General features: G+C 49.2%; 6 protein-coding genes across 6 annotated transcripts; 4 read left to right on the top strand and 2 right to left on the bottom strand.

Annotated features, from left to right (window-relative positions):
• On the bottom strand, nt 1–1,898 carry GL218_04059 (Vacuolar protein sorting-associated protein 17; the record flags this gene model as incomplete). The annotated part of the gene is made up of 3 exons (XM_033580640.1): nt 1–872; nt 923–1,376; nt 1,428–1,898. The coding sequence occupies 3 exons, from the start codon at nt 1,896–1,898 to the stop codon at nt 1–3; spliced, it is 1,797 nt and encodes a 598-aa protein (XP_033437428.1).
• A 694-nt stretch (nt 1,899–2,592) lies between these two features.
• On the top strand, nt 2,593–5,217 carry GL218_04058 (Ribosome-releasing factor 2, mitochondrial; the record flags this gene model as incomplete). The annotated part of the gene is made up of 3 exons (XM_033580639.1): nt 2,593–2,784; nt 2,844–2,904; nt 3,011–5,217. The coding sequence occupies 3 exons, from the start codon at nt 2,593–2,595 to the stop codon at nt 5,215–5,217; spliced, it is 2,460 nt and encodes an 819-aa protein (XP_033437429.1).
• Nucleotides 5,218–6,323: 1,106 nt separating this feature from the next.
• Nucleotides 6,324–9,173, top strand: GL218_04057 (Interferon-induced GTP-binding protein Mx; the record flags this gene model as incomplete). Its single annotated transcript, XM_033580638.1, has 7 exons — nt 6,324–6,443; nt 6,504–6,761; nt 6,816–6,926; nt 6,989–7,043; nt 7,106–7,159; nt 7,542–8,386; nt 8,439–9,173. The coding sequence occupies 7 exons, from the start codon at nt 6,324–6,326 to the stop codon at nt 9,171–9,173; spliced, it is 2,178 nt and encodes a 725-aa protein (XP_033437427.1).
• Nucleotides 9,174–9,751: 578 nt separating this feature from the next.
• Nucleotides 9,752–12,361, top strand: GL218_04056 (Multisite-specific tRNA:(cytosine-C(5))-methyltransferase trm4a; the record flags this gene model as incomplete). The annotated part of the gene is made up of 2 exons (XM_033580637.1): nt 9,752–9,772; nt 9,836–12,361. The coding sequence occupies 2 exons, from the start codon at nt 9,752–9,754 to the stop codon at nt 12,359–12,361; spliced, it is 2,547 nt and encodes an 848-aa protein (XP_033436729.1).
• A 286-nt stretch (nt 12,362–12,647) lies between these two features.
• On the bottom strand, nt 12,648–14,498 carry GL218_04055 (putative GTP-binding protein P8A3.11c, mitochondrial; the record flags this gene model as incomplete). Its single annotated transcript, XM_033580636.1, has 1 exon — nt 12,648–14,498. One exon carries the CDS (start codon nt 14,496–14,498, stop codon nt 12,648–12,650), a length of 1,851 nt encoding a protein of 616 aa, XP_033436380.1.
• Nucleotides 14,499–16,833: 2,335 nt separating this feature from the next.
• GL218_04054 (uncharacterized protein) lies at nt 16,834–17,643 on the top strand (the record flags this gene model as incomplete). The annotated part of the gene is made up of 2 exons (XM_033580635.1): nt 16,834–17,003; nt 17,073–17,643. 2 exons carry the CDS (start codon nt 16,834–16,836, stop codon nt 17,641–17,643), a joined length of 741 nt encoding a protein of 246 aa, XP_033437371.1.
• Between the last annotated feature and the right edge of the window lie 29 nt (nt 17,644–17,672).

Genomic DNA, 17,672 nt, shown 5'->3' with positions numbered 1-17,672 from the left:
TTAGAATGTGCTCGTTGCCAACCGACTCGCAGCATTTCTGGCGTCCACGCGGTCCTCGTCATCCTCCTCTGTAAGACCGGCCAGGCTCGGATTAATGGTGGTGCCGCTGAGCGCCCTCGACCCCGGACGCTGCGCGTTCTCTCCGTCCTCGTCCTCGGCCACGTTAGACATGAAGCTACCCGACATACTCCTATTGTCCGTGCGCCGGGGCACGCCGCTCCAAGAGTCGCCTTTGGGTCCCTGGCTTGCTGCAAGGCTGGCGCGGCGGATTGTTGGGTGGGCCTCGCGACCTAGTCTGCTTAGGCCGCCTGAGGCGTCGATGGCTCTGATATCGGGCCGAACACTCTCCAGGAGCGCGAGGGTGCGCCGCTCCGCCTCGATCTCACGAGTCACGAACTCGCGGATGCTTAGGCGCAGATCCGCGGCGGTTCTCGCGAACCACTTACGACGCTCCTGCACTAACGTTTGCGTTACTCTCGTTGTCTTCTGCGCTAGCTCTAACTCGACATTTCTCGCTTCGTCTAGAGCGGTGATGGCCTCGTCTACCTTATCCCGTCGTACGGTGTTGCTGGCTCTTAGCCTGTCCGCAGCGTTAAGCTTGGTCCTCGTGGTCTCCTGAGCTTGTAGAAATTCGCGAATAAGCAGTTGCCTATTCGTCAGCGTTTCCTTGACGATGAAGGCATCCTGCGAGTGATACTGAAACGGGTCGCTAAGGGTCGTTGCTTCGGCAGTCGCCTGGGCTGCATGATAGTCACCCACCGTCTGTACGATCTTGCCGAGTTTCCGATATGCGTTTGCTAGGCCTTGATGCGGTTCCTGAATGTGCATTGCGCCAATTTTGACGCCGAAATCGGACTCCGATAATCCCAGACCTAATTGTCATGTTAACTAAGGATAATCTCGTAGAAAAGAGTAGACGTACCTCTACGGGACTTGACGAGTTTGTCAACCTTGTGTCCCGCATCCATCGAGCCCAGATAGAATAGCTTCACTATTGGTCGTGCTTCTGCTAGCTCCGGTGTGTCGTCAGGGGGTGGTGCAAATTGCTTCAATACCTTCCTCCGTACACCTGTTGCTGGCTGCTTCTTCTTGACCATGGGACTATACCCAAAATCACTTTCCACAAACAAAACCATTTCGTCATCTCTCATAAGAACCTCATTACTACACACGTAGTTGAACCATCTCTGCATGAGAGCTTTTACCCTCGACTCGTCTTCATCGGTTCCGGCGCCTGCCGATGTAACCGAAGGCGGCACAGCCGGGACTAGAGCATCGGGGTTGGCAGATATGAGGTGTTCAGCGAGTTTAACAAACTCGGAATGTAAACGGCGGACGTCGCGGAACTGCGTAGTTCGGAACTTAGGGATATTTGTCTAGATAAATTAGTATTATAAGGCGCAAACCGTCCTCACGTCGAAACCTACATGTACGTCGAATCTCAAGATAGGATCTTTGCGACCCGTACGTTCCAATCCTGTGATCTTTGCTTGCAACTTGTACTGAGGGCCTCTTGACCTTACTTGTGGTTGCGATTTCGGCGGCGTACTCGGTTGAGGTTGAGGTTGAGGCTGAGGTTGCTTCGCGTCAGCTTCGGTAGGCTGTTCCTGTTGTCCTTCCGAGGGTGCTGATTGTTCTGAGGGATCATATGCTGACGTAGAAGCCGTGCTACTGGCTGTGTCTGGCCGTCTGAAAGCGTTAACGCTTGGGTCATCATGCGCGAATCCATTACTCGAGTCGTTGGTTGTATATTGATATGGTAAGGACGGCGGTGGTTCGTTGCCTATAGAGCTAAAGGTAGATTCGCTACGGCGCGGGGAGGCCGCAGGCGATGATGATCCCCAAGGGGAAGCGCCTGCGGGATGCTCATCATCGGCTATCGTAGAGCGGTAATCCATTGCGTCCTGAAAGAGAGTGGCGGTTGGAAGAAAGGCTGGTAGAAGTTAAAAGGTCCAGCAGGAGAGTAGAATAGATTTAGATAAGGGGTCGCATTCCACAAAATTTACTGAACGGCAATGGTTGATTATAGGTAATAATCAGAATTTGCAGGTCTAAACTGTAACCTCAATGCTCGAGCTAGTTCACCAAAACTAGCTGAGAACAAGCAATAACTTAAAAGTTATGATAATGAAGTCGGACACGGGCTGCCTTCGTAAGTAGAACTAAAATCATCATCGGTGGGGAATAGGTCCTGCCGTCTGCCTACGTCTAGGTACTTTGTTACTTGTATGCACCTACCCTAAAATGTAGTTGCAGTACAAAGTAGAGGTACCTACCTAGGTAGGTTTAGGTGCTCAAGCACTGGTCCGTGCGTCATTAGTTATTGGTTACAGTGCTATTAACTATCCCTTACTTAATGACTTCTACTTCATTGGTCTGTGCACTTTATATCGAGTTGCGATGCTTTTTGCAAGAGAATTATATGATAGGCATTTTTCCTCTCAAACTTCTCCAACTCCAACAAAAGGTTAATTATAACGACAGGAAACTACTCGATCCGAATAGCTTATAGAAAGCCGAGTCTATCCATTGCTAGTTTTCGGTAGTTTACCTAGTAATGAACCTGGCATTCGCTTCTTAGAATCTGCGGGTATGAGCTTACTCGCACTCACGTGCCGAGCTCCCCTGAGGTGCTCTCAGTTGGCTATATTCTCGTCAACGTACTTAAGACACTATGGAAGGACACGCTTCAGTGTCAGGCGGCTCTCAAGCCATACAGCTACTCCCCGGGACACTGGTATTGAATATGTCCGAAATATAGGTATCATTGCCCACGTCGATGCAGTATGTTTCTTATGGATATAAGTATTATCTTATACACCCTGACGCTCACGGCTATATAGGGGAAAACAACTACTACAGAGCAGATGCTCTATAATTGTGGCGCTTTAAAACGTGCAGGAAGTAAGTTGTTAGCCATGTATAATCTATGTCTAAGTACCCTCGAAGAAAGAGAAAACAAGTTAAGTAGACGTTCGTCCTGACATATTATGACTGATGCGTACCCTAGACGTTGATCAGGGAGACACTGTGACCGATTTCTTGCCAATGGAGAGACAGAGAGGAATCACAATCCAATCTGCTGCTATTACTTTCAACTGGCCACCTAAAGAACGCCTAAACCCAGATGGCCGGCAATATATCATCAACTTGATTGATACCCCTGGTCATGTGGATTTTAGATTTGAGGTCGAACGCTGCATACCCGTTCTTGATGGGACCGTATGCGTCATTGACGGAGTCGAAGGTGTTGAGGCACACACAGAGAGAGTCTGGTCATCCGCTCAAGAATTTAAAGTACCTCGAATTGTCTTCGTTAATAAACTCGACCGCGATGGTGCCTCCTTTAAGAAGTCCGTGCAAGATATCGGGCTGAAGCTCAACGGTATGCCATTAGTCTGTCAGATACCCTGGTGGCAAAATGAGACTTTAAAAGGCGTAGTAGATGTAATCAGTCGTTCTGTTGTCAGTTGGATGGGAACCAAAGACGCCCCTGAAGAACTAGCAAGAAAACCGCTCGAGGGTACAATCAAAGATGAGGTCGAACGCGCACGGGAGCGGTTGATTGAACAACTCTGCGAGAAAGACGATGAGTTAATGGAACTGTGGATTGCTCGCGGAAATGACCTGCCTGACACAGCTATTAAAGAGAGTATGCGCCGTGTTGTTAATACCGGCGATGGATCTATAATACCCGTCTTTACGGGATCTAGCTTGAAAAATACCGGCGTTGTCGCTCTACTTGATGCGATCACAGACTATCTGCCTAGTCCCTCAGAACGTCCCGAGCTCGAAGTCCGGGTAGGTCGAACATATCAACCCCTTAGCCACGTCATTCAAGCACCAAAGCCTTCTAAAAAGCCTCCGCCGCGTATCGAAGCATTGGCGTCGGTTTTCAAAGTAGTCAACGACCCCCGTCGAGGAATGCTCACATTTGTGCGGGTTTACTACGGGGTTCTCAAGAAAAACACCCGCATGTGGAATGCTAATCTCCAGCAATTTGAAGGCTCTCTCAATATGATGCAAATATCGGCAGGGAAGACCATCGAGATACCTCACCTAGCTCCGGGGCAAATAGGTGCAATCACGGGCCTAAAGGCTGCGAGGACTGGAGACACCTTACTTGCTTTTAATTCAAATTCAACACCACAGACAGACCTTGCTACTATACAAGTACGACCGCCTGAAATACCTCCTGCTGTGGCTTTTATTGTTCTCGATGCGTACAACCCAACGGGTGCAAAGGCTCTCGAGACGGCCTTAGAGAATCTCTCCAGGGAAGATCCGAGTCTACGGTGGTCCAAAGATGAAAAAACAGAGCAATATACGCTCTCTGGGATGGGTACACTTCACTTAGAAGTTGCGCGTGATCGTCTGGAGAACCATTATAAAGCCGAGGCTTACTGGGGCGAAATCTCCGTTGATTACAAAGAATGTTTAACCGCGCGGACAACTCCTCATCAAGCTGTTTTCGACGGGGTGGTAGCAGGTAAATCTGGTAAGGCGGCATGTTCTGTAGTAATCGAGCCTCTACAAGAGGATCATAACGATACGTTATCAGGAACCTACCTCGAGCGAGACGGCAACATCATTCAGGTCGTGTTTCCAAAGGAGGTTCTCGTACCTAATATGGAGGAAACAAGGCAACATCTCACGAATGGTGTAATAGCAGCACTTGCGAGAGGTCCTCGTCGCAATTCACCAATGCATCAGTGCCTTGTTACAGTCACGTATGATGCCTCGATCAATTCCAGCTCAACTCCAAGCTCACACCTGGTTGGTGCAGCTAATAAAGCAGTAAGATCAGCCCTCAAAGAAGCTCACCAGCAAGGTATGATTGGCATCCTCGAGCCAGTTATGAGGGTCACAATCGTCTGCCCCGAAGTGTCAGCAGGTGCCGTTCAGCACGACATACACACAGGTCGCGGGGGGCACGTCCTCGAAGTCAGGGATATGCAAGAAACCCAAGCTCAAGAAGGCGATATTGTCAACGTATCCAATATCTACGCCCCGCCAGACCCATACGAGTTCCAAACGACGCTTCGGGAGACGCGGAAGGGCCGCCTGCGGATGCTGGAGATTACGGCTCGGGTACCGTTTGTTGAGATGCTCGACTACGATACCCAGCTCAGGGGAAAGACCCAGGGACGGCATACCTTGACGATGGCCTTGGAGACTTTCGAGAGGGTTACCGGTCCGAGAGAAAAGGCCCTATAGTCCATGTCAATTGGACACCTATTTGCATAGGCCTTCTTTATTATCAAGGGGATACAGTTCAATATCCTAGTTAGGCAGCCTTAGCTATGGAAATAGTGTATAGTTACTACCGTTACATATGTCATAGAGGCTATGATTTGGGTTGGAAATTACCTAGGGACGGGAACTATCTACATTGTTATGAATATAATCTAAAACACAATGGAGCGCACGCTATAACCGCCCTATTCATGTTTCTCATCCTTCGGGTTATCAGACCTCCAAACGCCACTACCCACGCCTCTTAAGTCGATGTAGATAAGCGGGATGGCAGGGCTATCGGCATCCCGACTCTTCGGGCACCTGTTTTTACACCGGTCGAAATAGCCGACATGGCTTATTTAGGTACTTTCTGAAACACAGGAAGCTGAATAATATATGTTAACTCGGTAACGATATCTTTGTTGTTGGTACTCGATATGTGGCTTAGAACCTTGCTCGGCGGCTATGATTTATCCTGGCCGTAAACTCGGCCGCAAATTCATGCAACCATAGGAGAACTGTTGAAACATTTCATAAGGCTTCGTCGGAGCCCTCTCAATTCTAAGATAGAAAGTCCTGCCGAGCCATAGAAAGACTTGTGTAAAAACTACCTTTGCTACTTGCATATTACACATCACTTATCACACCTTGCAGTCAATCGCCTAAGCAAATGAGATGAATGTAGATAGGCAAGGCTCCCAGACTTTCCGGTTTACTTCTTGATTAACTGGATGCCATATGCGGATTGACACAGGAGCTAACCTATCAATGAGCCCGTTGTTTCAATGTGGTCGAATTATTCCGTTTGAAAACGGGTGAGATGTAGTACAACAGCCACCCAATGCTTGGCCAACACGTTAAGTCAACTTTGGTTCAGGAGTCGACAAGGCAATAGCTTTGGAAACTAAGTAGGCTATGGTACCCGGGCTTCTTGTCGATATATTTTGGCTATATATTCAAGAACTCCCGTAATGTTCGCTTGCTTCATATCTCCCATTCATTATCTAAAGCATTTGACCCATCTCGATAAACTTCAACTTCATTAGTTATTTTCTACATTTAAATCCATGACAAAGATCATCAACATGGGCAGCACTATGGAAAGGACTACGCTGGAAGATCAGCCAACCCATGGCAACCTCGCCATCTTGACTAAGGTAGATAAATTGCGTGAGCTCATTGGAACGAAGGTCGCCTTGCCTCAGGTAAGTTAGTTGAGAATCCACCGACGAAGAAATTGATAGACTAGCACTGATACTTCCTAGCTCGTAGTCGTGGGCGATCAGTCATCGGGAAAGAGTTCGGTGCTTGAAGGTTTGACAGGTTTCGGGTTCCCTCGAGACGCCGAGCTCTGTACGCGTTACGCAACTCAGATCACTTGTCGTCGTGAGAATGTAGAAAGCATAAATGTTTCTATCATACCTCACGCCGATTCCCCTGCCTTTGAGCAGGAACGTGTCAAGAGATTCCATCGTACCCTAAAGGAGATGTCACCTGAAAGCCTTGCCCAGCTATTTAAAGAGGTTAGTGACTGACATGCTTAGATCTTATCCATATTTACTAACGGCAATATTCAGGCAAATGAAGCTATGGGGATAAGGAGCTCTACAAATACTACACTATCGGATGGTTCTACCCTTCCGGCATTTAGCGAGCACATCCTCAAGATTGAGAAACTTGGTCCTAATGTAAGCTCTGTGACATAATACAATACTTTCGTTAGAGATAAATAGCTAATAAGGCACTACAGGAGGAGCATTTTACGGTTATTGATGTTCCTGGAATTTTCCGCAAGGAGACTGAAGGTGAGGATTCGCCGTGATCCAATATGCTAGTAACATGAACAGAATACTGACGAAATATTTAGGCGTCACCACTGAAGACGACATAGAACTCGTCATGAACATGGTCAAGAATTATAGTATGTTGTATTAACTAATCTTCTTCACAATCTAATATACATATATCATAGTTTGCTAACTTAGAGCTATAGTGAAGGACTCTAGAACTATGTAAGTTACAACCTACATTATGATAGTGGCTCTTGTCTAATATGATCACCACTTTTCAGCATACTAGCAATCATGCCTAGCAATGGTATGTATGAAAACATCCCGTGTTATTCTTTTGAAACCCCCTTTCTAGAACGGTTTCGGAACCACCTAGGTATACAGTAGCTAACGCTCAGTAGTAAGTGTGATGGCCCTATCATTTCGACTAAATAAAAAAAGAACAGTGAAGATTCTAGAATTGTAGTAATGCAAAGCTGATACGAGATGTTTTCATACATTAGGTCGATCCAGCGACCCAAGAAATATTGAAGCTAGCTAAAAGAGCTGACCCTTCAATGGTCCGTACCATGGCCGTTCTAACGAAACCCGACCTGGCAATCGAGAGCACAATGCAGAATATCGCCATTTCACATGTCCTAGGCACCAGGAGTGATCTCTTGCTTGGATATTACATTGTCAAGAATCGTGGGCCTGATGATGCGGATAAGACCCTCGAACAAGGTCAAGCCGATGAAAAACGGTTCTTCTCGCAAAGTCCTTGGGTAGTTCTTCGAAACACCGGGAAAGCTGGCATCACAGCACTTAAGGCGCGCGTTCGTGATCTACTCATTGACCTTATTAAGAAGGAATTCCCAAAGCTCAAAACGGAAGTCGCCAGGGAGTTGTTAGGATTTAGAACACAGTTGGATGACATGGGACAATCGAGGAGCAATCAACATACGCAGAGGGCGTACCTTAACAGGATCAGCGAGGCATTCCAGACACTGGCTAGAGACGCCCTCGACGCATACTACACCGGGAATAAGATATTCGAGGAAAGGCACGATCTCAGGCTAATTACTCGCGTCGTTGAAGCCAATGAGAAATACTCAGACGACATGGCGATCAACGGGCACACTAGATCTTTTGCCTCCAATTTTACATCTGAGGAAGATGATACCGAGACGCGATTCATACCACAGATTAATAAGAACCGCTCTACCAAAGTTCCCGAGCCTGAAGATGGCACCTACCCTGAACTCGAAGAGATGTTCGACCCCTTGGACACTGTTATGCCTGATATTAGCGGCCAGGACGACATTATGGATTATATCTCAGGAGTTTACAGGGATAGCCGTGGGCTGGAACTCGGGATGGTAAGTTGGATGCAATACTTCGAAGATTTCAGCAAGCTTATACTTTGAATAGGTTGGGGGTCCACTTGTATCGACTATGTTTAAGGAGCAGTCCAAGAAATGGAAACCTATCACATTGGATTACGTGAGCCGAGTTATTTGGGCTGTTCACCATTTTATTGTTCAAGCCCTCGAAACCACCTGCCCCGACGAGCGTGTACGTGAAGAGCTCTGGAGCGGATACCTACTTGAGGAGCTTCAAAAGTCCTACCGTGAAGCTATGGACAAAGCAAAATATCTACTTAGTATCGAGCGTGAAGGCATCCCGCTAACTCTTAACCATTATTTCAACGATACTCTCCAAAAAGCCCAGAGCGGTCGCTTGGTTTCGAATATAGAAAAATTAGGAACAGAGGAAAACCTGGGTATGCCGGATGATAACGGCGTTATCGTTAAATCGGAGCCAGGGATACACTTGACCTGGGCACAGTTGAAGAATTTTTCGTTCAACATGGCGAATTCGCAGTACGTCCAGGAATATATGCATGACCTGCTCAAGAGCTACTACAAACTTTCCCGCAAACGGTTCGTCGATGTAGTTTGCCAACAAGCGGTCAACCACCACTTGCTGCGAGGCGAAGGTAGCCCGCTCCAGATCTTTAGTACTCGGATGGTGCTGAACCTCAACGAAGATCAGCTGGACATGATTGCAGCCGAGGACGCGCCTATAAAAGTGCGTAGGGAGAAGCTAGGACACGCCATTGAGCAATTTGAGCATGCCTTGAAGGTGCTGAGAGGCACAGATTAAAGCAAGTCGAGGATGGATTTTAAGTTGGAGGATATATGATATGTTAGATACACCATTGGCTTGGGTAATTAATGTCGTAAGATAGAAATGCTATGCAGTATGCTATGATGACTTTCTCTGATCATCCCTAAGACTAAGATCCCAATAAGTTGACAACAAGGTAACTAGGTACTGAATACCTGGTTAACCTATTATATCTATCTTATTCGAGCAAGCTAAGCGCTTATAGAATCATAGGTAACCAGGTAATTATTTTGAAATATACTGTTTTCTCCGGGAACAAAATGTTTCTAGAACAACTCTTAAGAGCTACGGGTAATCGGGGTTGAGAAATACCAATCCTCCTAATTGAATATTAATGCTTAAATGAGGTATATATTACATTAACAGATTCTACGTAATAATGGGCTGAATACCATGTAAAAGCTTTGGTGGGGCAGATAAGATAGTGGGGTACCAACTAAGCTTTCTCAGACGTCTATTTTTGCTGAAGAGCTTCAACTTCAAAACTTTCAACATTTACCTGCAACAGTTCTCGACAAGCTCTCAATTCGAACAGCTTTCGCGAACAATTAAGAATGGGGCGCAAAAAGTTTCGGGTAAATATTTACTTCAATAATATCTGGTGTTCACATTAAATGGGTCTAACTATTCACTATTAGGGTGGTCGCAAAGGCGGTTCCAATCGCGCTCCTCGCGGCGACGGTCCTGCACCGTATCGATCATATAGCGAGATTGTGAAGGAGAACACAAATCTGGAAAAGTACTACAACAGCGCGCTCCCCCTCGAAGATGAAGAAAGACCCGAATTTTGGGAAGCATTGAAGAGGGAGCTGCCTAATTCATTCCGTTTCTGCGGATCTAAAGGCCACGCGCTTGCGGTTAAGAGACTTTTAGAAACAAGATATGTGCCTGATATTGTTAAGATCGAGCGCTATGATGGCGAGCCCGTACAGGCCCCTCAACCAGTCCCCTGGTACCCCGACCAGCTTGCCTACTCTATGAACACCCCCAAGCATGTCATTCGCAAGTTTCCCCCCTTCGCCGCCTTCCAGAAATTCCTAGTTTCCGAGACCACCATTGGCAACATTAGCCGACAGGAGGTTGTCAGTATGATACCACCTCTACTGATGGACCTTAAGCCTGGGATGACTGTTCTAGATCTCTGCGCAGCGCCTGGAAGCAAGGCTGCTCAGCTACTCGAGATGGTCCACGCTGGAGAGGAGGCAAGAATTCAGGAGTACATGCAGAGATTCGGTATGAATGCTGAACTTCCAGTGAATTCTTATGACGATGGTCGCGCAACTGGACTTCTCATCGCCAATGATGCGGATTACAAGAGGAGTCACATGCTTGTCCACCAACTCAAGCGACTTTCTTCGCCGAATCTTCTCGTTACTAACCACGACGCAACTCTTTACCCAGCTATCAAGCTACCGCCAGACCCAAAACACCCGGACAAGGGACAGTACCTAAGATTTGACAGGATACTTGCGGATGTGCCCTGTTCAGGTGACGGAACTCTGAGGAAGAACATCAACTTGTGGAAGGATTGGCAACCTGGAAACGCGTTGGGACTTCATCTTACTCAAGTTCGGATTTTGGTTCGTGCTCTCCAGATGCTGAAAGTTGGTGGTAGGGTTGTATATTCAACGTGCAGCATGAACCCCGTTGAGAATGAAGCGGTTATCGTTTCCGCGATTGAGCGCTGCGGCGGTCCCTATACAATTAACATTGTCGACTGTGAAGATAGACTTCCTCTGCTGAAGCGAAGCCCGGGAATGCATCAATGGCAAATTATGGACAAGTCTGGTCGCGTTTGGAGCAGTTGGGAAGAAGTCCAGCAGCACGTCCTGACAACGGAGGGACAAATACCGGGCAAGCTTTCAGAAACCATGTTCCCCAGGCCAGATACTAGCGACTGTTCTGCCCTAGCACTGGACCGTTGCATGCGAGTGTACGCTCATCAACAGGATACCGGTGGTTTTTTCATCACAGTACTAGAAAAGTTGGGAGATTTTAAAGCTAAGCCAGAGGCTCGAAATCGGGCCCCCGCCAATACCACCAGCTCTGATGGCGTTGATAAAGCAGAAACAGAGACTAAGATAGAGATAGAAGAAGAGAAGGCCGCTTTAGGTGAGCCGACTGATGTACTACCGACTATTGGAGCCAAGAGGATTTTAGATGATGAGGATGCGGAGATAAAACCAGACGCCAAGAAGCAAAAGACTGCCTCGCCTCCTAGCGAGAAGCTTGAAGTCCAACCTGAAGTGGTTACCGAAACAGAGCAAGCACCTTCGGAATCTAAGACAGAAGAAGTCAAACCGGAGCCTAAAACTACTTCTCAAAACAATACCCAAGCCGACCGAAAAGTCAAGCCATCAGATGGCAATTACGAAGAGCCATTCAAGTACTTGCCACCGGATCACCACGTTATCCAGGACATTCAAAGATTCTACAAAGTATCGTCACGTTTCCCTTCAGATCGATTTATGGTACGAAATGCCACAGGCGAACCGGCAAAGGCCATCTACTACACAAGTGCGCTCCTTAGGGACATCCTATCTGAAAACGAAGGTCGTGGGGTTAAGTTTGTGCATGGAGGTGTTAAGATGTTCATGAAGCAGGATGCGCCGTCTGCCGAGGTTTGCAGATGGCGAATACAATCAGAGGGCATGCCTATCATCGAAGGCTACGTCGGCCCGGAGCGCGTCATCCGCCTGACGAACAAGGAGACTTTCCGTAGACTCCTAAAGGAGATGTTCCCCAAGTTTATCGATGACGACTGGAAGAAACTCAACGAGATTGGCGAGAGGGCTAAAGAGATTGGTATGGGCTGTTGTATCCTTATCGTCGAGCCGGATGGAAGCGATCCAGATTTCTCGGAGCGCATGGTGCTTCCATTATGGAAGAGCTTCCACTCGTTGAACCTAATGCTGCCGAAGGAGGATCGGTCTGCAATGCTTCTCCGCGTCTTCAATGATAATTCGCCGGTTATCAACCGAACGTTGAAGGAGTCGGCGAAGAAGGAGGATGCTACTGAGGCGGATGAAGAGGTTAAGGGTGATCAGACTATGGAAGATGCCCCCGCAGTCGAGGAAACTAATGGAGAAAACGAGATAGTCGAGCAGCCTGATGAAAAGAACGGTGACGAGGTAACGGGGGATGTTAAAGTTGAGGCTAATTAAGAGATGGTTCGTTACCTATCTGGCGGTCCATCCATCGTATCAAACGATTTGAATTTGTCTGAATCGATGAATTGCAGCTCAAGTTAGTCGAGGACTTACATAACACAAAGCTATGAACGAAACGTAGACTTGTGTTGGAAAAGGGAGGCTTGCATTTTTGCTTGTTATGAAGTCCATCATACGAACAGTCGCTCTATGTACATTATATACAATTTCGGATTTAGCAGCATACAGATGTATAAAATGCAGCTACCAACGGCTTCTGAGATCTAAACTACTCTGTTCATCACTCGTCTAGTAGGCCTACTGTCCAGTGTATAATTCTATCCACACCGTGTCCATGAATAGCACTTACGGGTATCGCAGCACAGTCTTCCACCCACGCACCCTCGACTCCGCTAGGATGTGGCTCCTGCTCATCGGTAACAGCATCTAGGTATTCTTTCAACCTGGCGTAGTTATGTTCGGTCCCCTGTAAATCGCCCTTCGTAGCGATTACGAACCACGGCTTCGCTGCGATATGCAGACCCCCTTCTCCACCGGTCATCGGCTCCGGGAAATTTGCTACAACCATCTGCCCACCGAAGCCCATCCTACCGCTTCCGCCGCGGGTGTTCGGGGAACTGCTACCGTCCCCCTCCCAGTCGATCCGCCCCGCGACCTCCCGCTCCTGCTCTTCGTCTTCGCGCATCCGTGCGTACAAGCCTACTTCCGTCCACAGTGCCTTGAGCGCTTCTACGGCGTCGCCGGCGCTTAGATCCACAACGAAAGCCAGGACGCCTGCGCGCTCCACATGCCGCAGGAACTCGACGCCGAGACCGCGGTCTAGATGCGCCCCTTCGATTAGTCCTGGGATGTCGGCGACGGTGAACCGTGTCCGTGGCTCTGGTGTAAAGCCTGCTGGCGCACCGAGCTGGTCGCGTTGCGAGATCACTACTGACCCGTACTTCGCGTCGTGGATTACGGAGTGGGGTTGAGGGGGTGAGGGCTTCGGGGGAGCGACGACGGGGCGTCCTTTGTGGTTGTCGAGCACGACCGTACCGATGTTGGGCTGGAGCGTTGTAAATGCCCAGTTACCGACGCGGGCACGGCTGTTTGATAGGGCGCGCAGGAGCGTGCTCTTGCCGGCGTTGGGGAGACCGACTAGGCCGACGTCTGCGAGAAGCTTGAGTTCTAGCTCTAGTTGTAGACTTACGGCGCGTTCGCCTTTGGTCGCGAAAAGGGGCCGTGGACGTTCCTTCGATACGAAGTGCGGGTTCCCTAGACCCCCTATTCCACCTGCGGCTAGCAATATGGGCTGCGGCGTCGGTGCCGATAGGTCCAAATGAATGGGCCCATCAGGTTGCACGTACAAGCGCTCACGGCGCGGGAGGCGGGGAAGTCTTAAGCTCCGTCGCTCGGTATGCGATATCCCGGGATACAGTAGGAATTTGTTCAGGTGAGGGTGTTCGGGAGCTTCAGGCAATTCGGCGCGAATGGCACTTTCCACATCTTCCGCCTCAGCAACCGCTGCATCGGCTTCCCTCACCAGTCGCATATACTCGCGTTCTTTTTCTCTTGCCTCGCGATACCTTGCGTTTTCCTCGACAACTGGGTCTATACGGTTCAGCTCTCGGACCACTGTCCCCACCGGCACTTGGATGACGAAATCGTCCCCGCGGGCGCCGCCTCGATTGCTTCCCTGCCCCGTTTTGCCCCTCCCCGCGCGCAAGACACGGCGTCGCGCCAGCTTGTATAAGGAGGTCTCGCCGTGCACGGCCTGGATATACACGTTTCCACCATACCCGCCATCGCCTCCATTCGCGGGACCGTTATCTAGGTACGCCTCCCGCAAGAATGAAATGCAGCCATGACCGCCGCTGCCTGCATGAACCGTAATGCGCGCTTTATCCGCGAAGGCCGATAGCGCGTAATCGTCCGGCGCCGGGTTGAGGCGTGAGGACGGAAGGGCGTCGCTCGAGGACGAGGGCTCAGTGCTACTCGAAGAGGAGGGGTTGGGATTGGAGGAGCTGGATGAGTGCAGGGTTGTGGTCGTAATACTCGCTCGGCCGATTATACGCGAGGAAGCGGATCGGAAGAGAGTCGGGTATAAGAATGGTAGGAATATGCCGGAGCCCGGCGAGCACCTAGGAGGCATCTTGGGTATCGATTGAAGCTATATTAAATTCATAGTCGTCGGTGAAATTTACAAAGCTGCGCCCTCTTCAGCTTCCACGGAACTGGTTGGATAACCCGACCGAAGCCTCCCCCTCGGCTCATTCTCTCCAAATGAAATTTTATCTGATAGCGATAAGGTGGCGCGTTGTCGATAAGATAAGACTAGCGCTTCGTTTTAAGTTTTAGCTTTAATGCCGGCTGCCGGCTTCGGCTAAAGGTGTAGTGGCAGGTCACATGGTCGACGGGACATCTTTTCCGGAATGGGGAAGGGGGAAGGCGGGATGTGGACGGGGACCCAACCTCACACGACAGCGCAGCACGCACAAAAAAAAACCCAACCCGAAAAAAAACCAATACATACAACACAAACGTATAGTTATATGTATAAGTGCGAAATCACCAGAACACATCCAATCGAGGAGATTTTACACACCTTAATATAGTACCGTTCGAAGACGTGTAGTTACTCTGATCAGTTATCGTCCTTTAATATAGTTGGTTCAAATAAGGACTTCACTGGATTGATAGGCGCCAATGGCTCGCCTCAACCGGAGTCTCAAAAGCCGCTGGATGCGCTCGAAAGGCGGTGAGCTTATGCTAGGGCCAACAAGACGCCATTCTGCTGTACAACTTGGGGGGTCCTAGCAAGATGCGGGCAACTCGAGCTTGGCGACCGGCCAGTCAAATGGGACCATCTCGGAGCCTCAAACACACTGTTCGAGATTGCGGGCCTTCTCCTTTTGTATCGAGAATCAGTGATCAGTGATCAGTGACGCTGCCACCGCTACCACCGCTACCACCGCTATTACCGCTGCCACGTTTGGAGTTGAGTTGACCCAAATAAAGCCGACAAGCAAGCGCTTGAGGGATCTTCTCTCTTATTTTGTTGGTCGACATATATATAAATATATATATGAATGGTATGCTATCACATAGTAGGGGTCTAATCTCATACAACTAACTATCTAGCCATCCATCCATTCATCCATCCATCCATCCCTTTTTATCATCAATCTTGACGCCCTCTCATGATTGTTTGGTAAGCCATCGTCTTACAATATATCTAGGGGTGAGAAACACATAAACACATCATCATCTTTTTTTTTCTACATACGTGCCTAACAACATAATAATAAATAATAACTATCGTACATTACATTTACATATACGTATACATATACATACATACCATATATATCTTACCTTTTACCTTACCTTACATATACATCTACATATACATATACATTCCCCCCGTCACATCTTCTCTCCAACATTCGATTAGCTACTGGCTCGTGCAGCAACACCAGACCGGCCGGATTATGCAAACTCTCGATTGGGTTACTCTCATGCACACTGCATGCTACTAGTAATCCTGCCACCTATTCGAGCCACGACAGCTACATTTCTTCCTTGTGGCCAAACGTGGACATAACTGTCGTCCCCCCTCACGAACCTCCTTGCTCGCTAAGCTCGTCTTTGGGCTCCGCTGGGCTCTTCGTCTAGCATCTTCCCCACCAGCAATTGGCCTTCCCGGTTCCTTTTTTTGTGGGCTTGTCGATACTGCAGGTAGGCTCTGCAAGTCCCAATCCCTAGTCTCTCTATCTATCTCTTTCTTGTGCGAGTCTTGCAGTCAGTCTTGCAGTCAGTCTTGCAGTCTTGCAGTCTTCCTAGTCCAAAGAGATCAGTCTTTTACCAGCACCAGCCTCTCAAAACCTCACTATCTCACTTCCGCACAGGGGAGCGCCCCCCCGTTGATCCACCGACAAGTCTAGGTATTCCTCGCCTCTCCCGTCTCGGGTTCTTGGAATTTCTCTCGCTCTCCGCGTTCCCCACGCTCCATACAAGCGGTATCTTGCGCGCCCAGATATCGGTGCCATCGGAACGCAAACTGACTACGGTCCTCCTTATTTGCTGCCCTCAATTGACTATCGCGGCACTCAACAGGGCGGTCAGCCTTTGGCTCCTGCAGGCCAACTTTCTGAAGCTAGCCAGCCACTGACTGCTTCTCACTCTCGACCAATTCCCCCTCTTGCTCCCACGTTGTCCTGCTGCGACTCTGCGCATTGTCAAGCCTGCTGTGTTGTTTCTTTGCTATTGTTCATAATACAGGTCAGTCATTCCTTGTGCCTTCGCCCTAGCCCCCCGGTCCTTTTTCCTTCCCTCTTCTTTCCCTCTTGTCATGGACCCTTCTCGGGTCGTCAAGTGAACAGCGTCGTCGTACAATAATCCCATCTATACTCTACACCTCCGCCCATGTTCACCATTTTCTACATACCGGCTTTCCTGCCCGCCACCTCCGGCTTCACGCCGCTAAGATGTATACCAGGGAACATAAACCCCGCAAGTCCATCATCAGAATGGACCCGGACTGTGCTATCTGCCACGCTCCTGCCAGCCTCGCCTGCGATTGCGAGGCTAAAGGGCTCGAGATTGCCGTCGAGCAAGCAGAGTCCCGCATGATGCAATCCGTATATAATGACGTACGGTAAGTGCTTCGTACCTATCCTCGGGCGACTCTAAGCCTTCGTATGGCAGCCTACTAAACATGCACCAGTTCCTGGGTTCGAGCACACGCTCAGGACTACATACTCGAGTATTTCCGACTGCTCACGGAACGACGCAAGGCTGCACATTCGCAACATCTTGAACGATTAACAGCCCACGCATACCACTACTACCACGCTCCCCCGCACCCCAACGAGATTGCCGCGGCCCAAGCGACTCTGAAGAGAGGAATCGACGAGGATTGGCAATCTAGCGTTCAGCGGTACCCAGAAGTGCTAGAATATTTTTACAGTTTGGTGGAATTGACCCTCCCACCTGATGACGAACCTGCAGTCAAAGACCCTCCGTTGAGTGCCTTAAGCGGATCACGGAAGGTTAGCAGACGGGGCGGTGCGTCAACGGCTACGGTGGCAGGGGATACCTTTCACGAGAGGGAGCGGGAACGGAACCCTCTTGCAAGAAGGACACCCCCGCCCCCCATGGATAGAATTGACAGGATAGATAGGAGGACGCCGGGACCGGTTGCGAATCCACTTGCACCGCCACCCGGTCCTCAAAGAAGGCATAGCACCTACCGGCCGCCGACCGCACCGCCGACTGCTTACTTCCAGACCTACTGACTTAAGTCGTAGATGGAGTGATAGTTGGA

The sequence above is a fragment of the Daldinia childiae genome (assembly GCF_008694065.1).
Source record: "Daldinia childiae strain JS-1345 chromosome Unknown Scaffold3, whole genome shotgun sequence".
Taxonomy (NCBI): domain Eukaryota; kingdom Fungi; phylum Ascomycota; class Sordariomycetes; order Xylariales; family Hypoxylaceae; genus Daldinia; species Daldinia childiae.
This window is presented reverse-complemented; position numbering and strand designations above follow the sequence as displayed.